This window comes from Trichechus manatus, unplaced genomic scaffold (genome assembly GCF_000243295.1).
Source record: "Trichechus manatus latirostris isolate Lorelei unplaced genomic scaffold, TriManLat1.0 scaffold00028, whole genome shotgun sequence".
NCBI classification, from domain to species: domain Eukaryota; kingdom Metazoa; phylum Chordata; class Mammalia; order Sirenia; family Trichechidae; genus Trichechus; species Trichechus manatus.
In genome coordinates this window covers 2761375-2772250 of record NW_004443964.1, presented here as the reverse complement: position 1 = coordinate 2772250, position 10876 = coordinate 2761375, and the positions used below count along the sequence as shown (strand labels likewise).

The 10876-nt window shown below is 62.6% G+C and overlaps 1 protein-coding gene across 1 annotated transcript in view; it reads left to right on the top strand.

Moving 5' to 3' along the window:
• GAA (alpha glucosidase) overlaps positions 1 to 10492 on the top strand; it is a 19618-nt gene extending 9126 nt beyond the window's left edge. The window contains exons 10-23 of the mRNA XM_012554964.2: positions 192 to 310; positions 421 to 552; positions 2250 to 2360; positions 3189 to 3302; positions 3425 to 3509; positions 4141 to 4258; positions 4708 to 4841; positions 5652 to 5803; positions 6088 to 6236; positions 7760 to 7901; positions 8334 to 8483; positions 9324 to 9488; positions 9803 to 9955; positions 10431 to 10492. Coding sequence (XP_012410418.2) covers positions 192 to 310; positions 421 to 552; positions 2250 to 2360; positions 3189 to 3302; positions 3425 to 3509; positions 4141 to 4258; positions 4708 to 4841; positions 5652 to 5803; positions 6088 to 6236; positions 7760 to 7901; positions 8334 to 8483; positions 9324 to 9488; positions 9803 to 9955; positions 10431 to 10490 — 1784 coding nt within the window. The 3' untranslated portion in view covers positions 10491 to 10492. The remainder of the gene's footprint in view (positions 1 to 191; positions 311 to 420; positions 553 to 2249; positions 2361 to 3188; positions 3303 to 3424; positions 3510 to 4140; positions 4259 to 4707; positions 4842 to 5651; positions 5804 to 6087; positions 6237 to 7759; positions 7902 to 8333; positions 8484 to 9323; positions 9489 to 9802; positions 9956 to 10430) is intronic.
• Positions 10493 to 10876: the final 384 nt, after the last annotated feature.

Below are 10876 nucleotides of genomic sequence, written 5' to 3'. Positions count from 1 at the left end.
CCATGCCGCCCTCACACAGGCGTGCCTGCAGGGTACCCGTCCATGCCGCCCTCACACAGGCGTGCCTGCAGGGTACCCGTCCATGCCGCCCTCACGCCGGCGTGCCTGCAGGGTACCCGTCCATGCCGCTCTCATGCCGGCGTGTCTGTAGGGTACCCGTCCACGCCGCGCTCACGCCAGTGTGTCTGCAGGGTACCCGTCCATGCCGCCCTACTGGGGCCTGGGCTTCCACCTCTGCCGCTGGGGCTACTCCTCCACAGCCATTGTCCGCCAGGTGGTGGAGAACATGACCAGGGCCGGCTTCCCCCTGGTGAGTCCTGGCAGGAGGGGCCCCAGGCCAGGCAGGGGTGGCATGGGGACCGAGCGGCCCAGGCGCTGCCCCGACACAGCCCAGCAGCTGGGCCCTGTGGTCGGTCACAGGACGTCCAGTGGAACGACCTGGACTACATGGATGCCAGAAGAGACTTTACCTTCAACAAGGACGGTTTCGAGGACTTCCCCGCCATGGTGCAGGAGCTCCACCAGGGCGGCCGGCACTACGTCATGCTGGTTGTGAGTGTGCTCCCTCGTGCGTGCGTCGTACCTTTGCGGGGAGGGGGGGTGTCTCGCCCAGCTTCAGCCTTGTGCCTTCCCTCGTCACTGAGGACCTCCTTTGAGGGTCTTTCTGGTACTGGGGGAACATGGAGAAACGTACGTGCGGCCCCTGCTGCCTAGGGACGTCCGGCTTAACAGTCCCTGTGCTGTCAGACCCATCCAGGGAGATCCCAGCTTCTCTTCCCTGGTCAGTTCAGCCCCCGCTGCCAGTACAGCCATCTCTCGCTCACCCCCGCTCACCTGGGGCCAGGCAGTGGGCACCGTCCCCCTCATCCCCACTCACCCGCGGCCAGGCAGCGAGTACCGCTCCCCAGTCCCCACTCACCCAGGGCCAGGCAGTGGGCACTACTCCCCCATCCCCACCACCGGGGCCAGGCAGTGGGTACCACCCCCCCATCCCCACTCACCTGGGGCCAAGTCAGCGGGCACCAGCTCCTTCTCATCTCCATTCACCTGGGGCCAGGTCAGTGGGCACCGCCCCCATCTCTACTCACCCGGGGCCAGGTCAGCGGGCGCTGTCTCTTCTTTGTTTCTTAGGTCCAATAATCTGTTGAAACGACTGACAAACTCCAAAGAAAGAGCTGTCTTTAATGTAGAAGAAGAAAGGGTACAAACAGAAGGGATGAGGTTCAGGAGGAGTTTTGGCACAGAGCTCCCGGGCTTCCAGGGGACATACTTACCCTCCCAAGAGCTGAAGGTTCTATTGGCTAACCAGGAAGCTCCCGGGAACCTCCATCTTCCAGGGTCTTCATTGGCCTCACTGCATGCCTGAGGCTCAGGCAGTATCGGGCCCTTAGGTGGTCCCTTCTAGTCAGGTGGGCCCCACTCATTGGCCTCAGGTGTGGTCCAGCTCTCAGGATCCAGGACCAAAGGCCAAAGTGTTTCTTGTAAGGAGACTGCACACTTCGCAGCCCCGGAGACACCTGTGCTCCGGAGCTTGAAGTGGCTCAAGGCAAAAAGTGGGGACCATCAGCTGACGTCCCCCAGCACTGGAAGGGGCAGCGGGAACCGTGGGAGCCATCCATCTCCTGGCTCTGCCTCTCCCTCAGCTCTGTGATGGCAAGGGGCCGTGGCCGGGGGCCGCTCTGCTCACACCTCTAGTGCTGGCGCCAGAGGGGAAGCTCTTCCCACTGGCTCTGGTGCAAAAGGAGCCCAGGGCACGCGTCCGCATGGCTCAGCATGAAGACAGAGCCTTCCCGGACCAGGTCCCCCAGCCGGGGAGATGGGATTCAGGGCCCGGGTCACATGCCTGGCCCTGCGGCCTGAGGAGGGGTCGCCAGCATGGAGCCCCCTTAGGCGGAGGAAGTTCAGTTGCTGAGAGTTGTGGCGTTGTGCCAACGTAGCCTTCTCGAGGCGACGAGCGTTAGTGGCCGCTTGGAGCAGAGAGGGCAGACACAAGACCCTTTTTTTCCCCACTTTTCAAGATTATTAGACGAATGTTTGCTGCAGAGCATTTGGGAAAGTCAAGTAAGCTTAACCAGCTGGTCCCCTTCTCGCCCATTTTCTGGGCGGATTTGTGCGCATCCGCGTGGGTGTGCTGTGCCCGGCTTTGTCCCTGCCTCTCTCACTTGTATTGGGACTGTCCCATCCTCCCAGTCTTTGGCACCCAGGCTCTGGGTGGCTTCCTCTCATCCCGACTGGCTTCTTACCCCCAGGATCCCGCCATCAGCAGCACGGGCCCCGCGGGGAGCTACAGACCTTATGATGAGGGTCTGAGGAGGGGAGTCTTCATCATCAACGCCACTGGGCAGCCACTGATTGGGAAGGTGAGGGGTCTCCGGCCAGTGGGAGCGGGCAGCCGCTGATTGGGAAGGTGAGGGGTCTCCGGCCGGTGGGAGCGGGCAGCCGCTGATTGGGAAGGTGAGGGGTCTCTGGCCGGTGGGAGCAGGCAGCCGCTGAGGAACAAGGGTAATTCAGCAGTCCCCGCCGTCCAGTGCGCAGTGGCACAGAGTGGGGAGGGGTGTGAGTCAGACCTGGGGATGGTAGGGGCCTCTGACAGGGAGCGCCACCTCGGATCCTTCCACCCAGGGCCCTTGGCTCAGCAGGCAGCCAGGCTGAGCCCAGGCGGGAGCTCTGCAGGCCCTGGTGAGACCTCCAGGCCCCGCTTGGCCCCCCGGACCTGGGAGCCTTCTGCCAGTTCCCGGGCCTTCCCACGGGGGGTGTGGCAGGCTGAGACCTCACTGTTCCAGGACATGCCCAGAACCCAGTGGACAGGGGTCCCAGCCGAGGGAGAGGCTGGGAAGGCGCCCTGAAGTGCAGATGTGTGAGACTCGGTTCTGGGTCCTTCGTATCAAGTGGGGGCTTGGGTGGGTTTCTTTCCCAGTCTTCTCCCCTGACAGTCCCTGGTTGTGCAGTCAATCCATCCGTCCCCTAGGAGACGTGTCTGGGGTGGCCCCTGTCTCGGTCCCCAGTACCACTGCTCACTGTGGGTTCACAGGGTGGGGACGTGCTGGGGGCCCCCAGGTCCTCTCTCTCAGGTCCGCTGACTCGGGCGGTATTGAGCACGAGACTGCAGCTCTCCTGTGCAGGGGAGTGCGGGACCTTGGGCACGTCCTGGGCGAGGCTGGAGCCTCCCGTCTACCCTTGTCTTCCAGGTGTGGCCCGGAGCCTCTGCCTTCCCTGACTTCACCAGCCCTGAGACCCAGAGCTGGTGGCAGGACATGGTGGCCGAGTTCCACTCCCAGGTGCCCTTCGACGGCATGTGGATTGTAAGTGCTGGGCCCCCTGCAGTGCCCTGTCCTCACCACCTCTGGGGACCCACCACACCCTCTGCATCCCCCGGGCCTGCACCTCTGAGCAGCGGTGCCCACCGCTGGGCCCTCTTCTGCAGGACATGAATGAGCCGTCCAACTTTGTAAAGGGCTCTGAGGTCGGTTGCCCCGACAATGAGCTGGAGAACCCGCCATATGTGCCAGGTGAGCGCCTGCTGGCCCCGTGCAGTGGGTGGGTGCCTGCCAGCCTGGAGCCTCAGGAACCTGGAGGACCCCTAGCCCCCTGGCACCAGATACATCAGGGATTTTCACCTCTTGTTTCAGATACCCAAATCTCTCATCTGAGAAGCTGGTAGCAGCAGCCAGCAGGGAGAGGGGAGGGGGCTGCAAGAGGGAGGTTCAGGGTCGGGGAGAGGCCACTGAGCAGTGCAGACACCCACAACTGAGGGAGGGGCTTCAGGGCTCAGACGAAAGGGCAGGAAGACCTAAAACAAGCATAAAGAAAGTAGTTCTAAGATCTGGGGTTTGTCCCTGTCCTTGGTGAAAGTGGCGGCTCTTTAGGGGTGCAGCCTAAGTTCCAGGGGTGACCAGATAAGAGGGAACAGAGGAGAGTGCCGAGTCTGATGTGGGGCAGGAGGGGCCGGGTGTGCTGTGGGGGAGAGGGGCCGGGTGTGCTGTGGGGTGGGAGGGGCCGGGTGTGCTGTGGGGGTGGGAGGGGCCGGGTGTGCTGTGGGGTGGGAGGGGCCGGGTGTGCTATGGGGTGGGAGAGGTGGTGTAGGAGGCGGGTGGCCCAGCCGGCCAGGAGGAGGCTGCAGGGAAACCTGTCCCCTTCCAGGCGTGGCGGGCGGGACCCTCCGGGCAGCCACCATCTGTGCGTCCAGTCGCCAGCACCTGTCTTCTCACTACGACCTGCACAACCTGTACGGGCTGACCGAGGCCATCGCCTCCCACAGGTGAGGGGCCCGCTGGCGCCCAGGTCTGCCCCTGCCAGCCTGTCCCACCACGGGCGCACGGAGGAGACCCAGAGCGCTCCCAGGGCCAGCCGGTGGGCTGAGTGCACTGCCTCTCGCTCCCTCCCTGCAGCCCCACCCTGAGCAGGAGTTCTCCCTGCATGAAATAAGCCCCTGGGGATGAGTGGGCAGGTGAGTCTGGGTGACAAAGACGCAGGTGGGGGATGCGTGCCCTCCCTGTGACGCAGCTCATCTTCAGGGTGGGTGGGGCTGGCTCAGAGATAGGTCACAGGGCTGTGAACGTTGCCGGTGCCCCGCGTCCACCCCCGTCGTCCGGCTTGCCCAGACGGTGCTGGGCACCACTCTGCGCTGTCCCTCCAGGCCTCGGACAGTCACGTGGGCGGTGGGGTCACTGGACAGGTCTCTCAGCTCTGTCCCCTTGCTCCATCCAGGGCCCTGGTGATGGCTCGGGGGACACGCCCCTTTGTGATCTCCCGTTCAACCTTTGCCAGCCATGGCCGCTATGCCGGCCACTGGACGGGGGACGTCTGGAGCAGCTGGGAGCAGCTCGCCCTGTCGGTGCCTGGTGAGAGCCGCTGCCGGGAAGGTGCCGCCCAGAGGAGGGCGGGAGCCTGGGGGAGGATTTGCTCCAGAGCTGGGTCCTGGGCCAAGCACAGCCCCGAGGGATGCAGCTACGATGGCGTAGGGGCCCGCTCGCCCCTGCCCACCTGTGCAGGTTTGCCCACCTGTGCAGGTCTGCTCATATATGCACGCGTGCCCACCTATGTACTTGGGCAAATCTGCCCACGTATGCAGGTCGCCCACCTGTGCAGGTCTGGCACCCGGCTTTCTGGGCATCCCTGTCTTTGTCTCCCACTGGTCTGTTCCCACAAAACTGTAGGTGTTACCTGTTCTGATGGGTGGGGCACCCCCTGAGCTGTAGGACACTGGAGGCGGACGCAGCAGGGCCTGGGGTCTGGGGACCTGCAGAGCCGCCTCTGAAGCTGCCTCGTGGGTTGGGGTTGCTGGGCTCTGATCCCCTCCTTTCGGGTTCTCAGTCTGTAGTTCTCATGTGAGCTGGTGTTAATCAGCAAAGTCCCTACGGTCCCCAGAGTCTGTTGTGACACAGAGAAGTCCCCAGGGTCCCAGCTGGCCCAGTCCTGCCCCTGGCTCCCCTTCGGGGTCGTGGTTCCTGACGAGTTACCGAGGGCAGTGTGGGGCCAGCCCAGCACAGCCCTCTCCATGTGTCCGCCTGGGCGCGGGTGGTGGGGATGGCGCCCGGCTGGATGTGAGATGGCCCTTTGACAGCTGGGGAGAGCCATGGGCGTGTCTGTCAGGCACCCTGGTGACTGGTCCCGCCCCAGCAGCTTGTCCTGTCCTGACTCTGCCCTCACAGCAACCCTGCTCTTCAACCTGCTGGGCGTGCCCCTGGTGGGGGCTGACATCTGCGGCTTCCTGGGCAACACCTCAGAGGAGCTATGCGTGCGCTGGACCCAGCTGGGGGCCTTCTACCCGTTCATGCGTAACCACAACAGCCTCGACAGCCTGGTAGGCGAGGCTCCGGGACGCGTTATTGCCCAGCGGCCTTCCGTGTCCGCCTGAAGGGCATCCTTTGTAGGGCGCGTCTGCTAGCAACACATTCTCTCCCCACCCACCTGAGACCCTGGCTGTGGTGGGCTTCCTAGACCCAGCAGCTCGGCCCAGGTTCAGTGCCACCTTGTTGCCACATGCTGGGTGGCCGAGGAGTCCCTGGGACTCCCAGGTGGAGATTCTCAGGGACCAGCGGCCCCAGCCCACGTGTCTGCCCCGCTCCCCCTGCCTCCCCGCCACAGCCCCAGGAGCCGTACAGGTTCAGTGCGACGGCGCAGGAAGCCATGAGGAAGGCCTTCACCCTGCGCTACGCGTTGCTGCCCTATCTCTACACGCTGTTCCAAAGGGCCCACGTCAGCGGCGAGACGGTGGCGCGGCCCCTCTTCCTGGAGTGAGTCACCCGGGGGGAAGGAGGGCCTGACCACGGGCCCGCTGATGCGCTGGTCCCTCCTGGTGCTCGGGTCCCCTGACCCCAGGGCAGCCCCGTCTGGCTACAGGGTGTGTTCCCAGGAACCGAGTCAGGAGCTGATTGCAGCTGAGTGAGACGAGGCCAAAAGCTGGGCCTCCCCTGCCGAGGTGCCCTCGGCACCCCCGTCCCCACCCCTTAGGTCCCAGCTCAGGGTGGGGGTATTTGAGGTAGGGAAAACCCAGCATGAAGAACACTGAGATAGACCACGTGGTACAGTGCGAAGCCCCGTGGTTCCCTTAGCCTAGAAGTGGCTTAAGAGAAGAGGACCTCAGAGGAAACCTAAGAGACGTCCCTCAACGGGACTCAGCCTGCCTTCCTGCTCTAGCTCTGCTGCAGCAGAAGTAACCCCAAGTGGGTGGCTTTAACAAACAGGAACTTACCTTCTCACAGCTTAGGAGGCTGGAAGCCTGAATCCAGGGCGCTGGCTCTAGGGAAAGGCTCTGTTGGCTCTGGAGGAAGGTCCTTGTTTCTTTTTCTGCCTCTTGGTTCCTTGGAGATCTCGTGGTGTGGCATCTGTCTTCCCTCGTCAGCACTTGCTTGCTTGGTTGCTTGCTCGATCTGCTCTTTTTATATCTCAAGGGAGATCAATTTAAGACATACCCTATGTTAACACTATCTAATGAACATAACAAAGAAAACCCGTGCCCTGATGGGATTATAGCCACAGGTAGAGTAGGATTTACAACACATCTTTTAGGGGGACACAGTTCGGTCCATCGCAGCGTGTGTAAGAAGCTGCCACGTGATAAAGGCGGCGCCTCACGGCGGGCTGAGGATTGTCCAGTTGTAGGCGGCGCCTCACGGTGGGTTGAAGATTGTCCACTCGTAGGGTGGTTAGCTGGAAAAGTCTGTTTAGATACTTTTTTCTCACACGATACGGATATGTAAGTTCCAAACCAAAAGCCAAATCCACTGCAGTTGAGTTGATTCCGACTCATAGCAACCCTATAGAACAGAGTAGAACAGCCCCATAGGGTTTCCAACGAGCACTTGGGGGATTTGAATTACCGACTTTTTGGTTAGCAGCTGTAGCTCTTAACCACAACTCTACCGGGGTTTCTATATGAGTTCCAGGTGGGTTAAATAACTAAATGGTAGGAATTAAGCTGTGGGTGTCAATGGTACTCTGGCTGCAGAGGCTGAGCAGGGGGAAGGAGATTGATCTGGATAATTAGGAAACAGTGCACAAAGGGGCTGGCCACTGCTCACTGCTGTCAGACCCCCGCCCCACTCCATCCTGGGCCCGGGCGAGGGCTGGGGACCAGGGCAGGAGCTGTTCTCAGCTCTTGCGTTGACTCTGTCAGCCGGAGCAGCCTGGCCACAGCTCACCTGAGCCCCAGCTCCCTGAGCCCCTGAGACGGGATGGCTGCCCCTCTCTGTGTTGCCCTGTGGGCCCCTTGTGCACTCCACGGCAAGGCATCACCTCTGCTCCTGGTCCCATGAAGGTTCCCCCAGGACCCCCACACCTGGACCGTGGACCGCCAGCTGCTGTGGGGGGAGGCCCTCCTCATCACCCCAGTGCTGGAGGCCGGGAAGACTGAGGTGACCGGCTACCTCCCCGCGGGCACGTGGTACAACCTGCAGACGGTGAGCCCGGGGTCCCTAAAACCTGGCGGAGTTAGGGATCAGGGGTCCCACCCACGGGCCGGGGTGGGGGAGATGATAGAAAGGGGAGCCCCAGCTGTCGGGTTCCTCCTGCAGGCTCTGCGCATGTCACCGTCGGGGCCTCGCGGTAACCCATCTTCACCGAGGAGACCCCACTGACCCAGCTGCCCACGCTTCGTGTACAGCCTCCTCAGCTGCTGTGCACCTTCAGTGTCCCCTGCCCTGCCCTGGCCCTGGGTCCAGGCCTCTCAGGCTCTGGGCCCCCCACTATGTGACCGGCTCCCAACAGGGCACCCCTTCTCTGCCCGAGCCACGTCCCAGTGAGTCTCTGCGTGCAACCCTCAGGACACAGGAGGACGCAGCTCCTGAGAACAGGCTGCCTGTGGCCGTGCTGACGTGACTCCTACCCTCCAGGTGCCAATGGACGCCTTGGGCAGCCTCCCACCGCCGTCTCCCACACCCCTCAAGTCAGTCATTCACAGTCAGGGACAGTGGGTGATGCTGCCAGCCCCACTGGACACCATCAACCTCCATCTGCGGGGCGGCTACATCATCCCCTTGCAGGTACCTGGGCCACCGTGAATGGGGGTCCCCCAGGCCGGGTACACTGTCCCTTGTAGGTACCTGGGCCGGGTGCTGAGTCCCCATGGCCACCATTGAATGGGGGTCCCCTGGGCCAGGTACCCCATCCCTTGTAGGTACCTGGGCCGGGTGCTGAGTCCCCATGGCCACCGTGGAATGGGGGTCCCCTGGGCCAGGTACACCATACTGTTAGGTACCTGGGTGGGATGCTGAGACCCCCATGGCCACCATGGAATGGGGGCTTCCCAGGAGTCCACACTGAGAGGAGCGAGGATCTGAGGGCTGACGGACTAGACAGGGAGGGACCTGAGGGCAGGCAGGCATCTCCCTCGTGGCCTGGGCCCAGTGACGGGTGGGGGGCACTTGCCCTTTCCTGGGGAAGCCTCTGTGGCCCCCGAGTCCTCCAGAGCCTCTGTCCGGTGCTGTGACAGTGGTGTGGACCTGAGCTGTGGGCCTGGGAAGGGGCCGGGAACTAGGGAGGGGGCTCCAGAGAGACTTCTGGAGGCAGGGCCACCCTGAGGTGGAAGGAGACTGAAGTCCAGCCTGGCCGGCGGGGGAGGAGGGAGCAGTATAGGCAAAGGCCCGGCCGGGCGCAGCCAGACACCCAGGCAGGCTTGCAGGGTGGAGGCTCAGCCTCCCCATGGGGGCTGTGGATGAGGGACAGCAGTTGATGTTGCGGGGAGTGGGCCAGGGTTGCCGCTCAGCCCCACGGGCTCCGCTGTGGATCCTGGTCTCCTGGCAGAGGGCGCCAGCCTCATGTTACTCTGAAGTCTGGGGCCCTCCCCCAAGGTCCGGCTGGCGACCCGTGTCCACCCCTTCCAGGGCCCGAGCCTCACCACCACCGAGTCCCGCAAGCAGCCCATGGCACTGGTGGTGGCCCTGAGCTCAAGCGGGGATGCCCAGGGGGAGCTGTTCTGGGACGATGGAGAGAGCCTGGGGGTGCTGGAGCACGGGGCCTACACCCTGGTCATCTTCCTGGCCAAGAACGTGAGTCCTGAGTTCGGGGGATCAGGGGACAGCCAGGCAGGTGGGTCGGAGGGGGCACAGCCTGGGTGACGGCCCTGATCCCGTGTGCCGTCTCTGTCCAGAGTGGGAGAAGGGCTGTTTCCCAGGGGCTGTGGGTGAAGCACCCTGGCAGGACACTGGTGGCCTGGTGCCTCAGGGTTTGCAAAGGCTGTCATATCCTCTCGTGTCTACATGGAGAGAAGCCGCCCCTGGATGCCCTCACGAGCCCCTTCTGGTGGGGCTCCCGCCTGCCATGTGCTGACACCGCTGTGTTGTCTCTCTCTGGGCGGGGCCAGAACACCGTCGTGAACAAGCTGGTGCACGTGGCCAGTGAGGGGGCCGGCTTGCAGCTGAGGAAGGTGACTGTCCTGGGTGTGGCCACAGCCCCGCAGCAGGTCCTCTCCAATGGCGTTCCCGTCTCCAACTTCACCTACAGCCCTGATACCAAGGCAAGAATGCCCTGCGTGGGCACCGCAGACAGGGTGCTCGCAGGGACTGAGAAGAATGGCCGATCAAGCCGGTCCCTGTCCGTCAGGACCACCAGGGGCGGGGGGCATCTGATGACAAAATGCCAGCTGAGCCTGGTGTTACCCAGTGGAGGGAGGAATGTCATCCTTAGGGGAGGGGTGGGGAGGCAAGGCCACACGCGGCCAGCCTGTCCTCTCCGTTTGGAGCGTCATGTGGTCGCCATGGCAACTCATGAGCTGTTGTCTAAACAGCACCTTATTTTCAAAGCTAAGATGGCAGATGCTGGGAGCATTAGTCCTGAATCAGCCGGGGAAGGACCAGAGCAGGAACCTTCCCCAGGGGCTGGGGCCTGCAACCCCATGTCTGCCACTTGCCATGCCAGGCACCCATCTCCTGAGCACCTGGGGACCGCACTAATGCTTGGCGCTCAGTTTTTCTTCTTTTTTGTTTCTCCAGATCCTGGACATCCCTGTCTCTCTCTTCATGGGAGAGCAGTTCCTCATCAGTTGGTCCTGACTGGGTGCCAGTGATGCCTTTAGTCCCTCGCCCTTTTTAACGGGGAGCAGGAAGCTGGAACCTGCGCCACTCTCAGTCAGCCATGTTTGGGCCTGGGAGCGTTTACCCTGAGCGTTGCGGGGTCTCTTGCTTATTGTGTCTTTTCTGGGGCCTGGGGCTCTAGTCTGTTGACACCTTTGACAGTTTTTCTCCCCAGATTCCACAGTTGGGTCAGTGCCCTTGAACGTTGCTTTGTGTTGAGAACGTCACAGCCTAAGGTTTACCTCCCACAGCATGTCACTGGAACCGTGTAACATTAGCAGCTACCAGCTAAACTATCCGTGACAGCAGAGAAAGCGATGCCAGGGGCGGAGAATGTCTTATCTGCACATGAGGTCAGGGTCCTG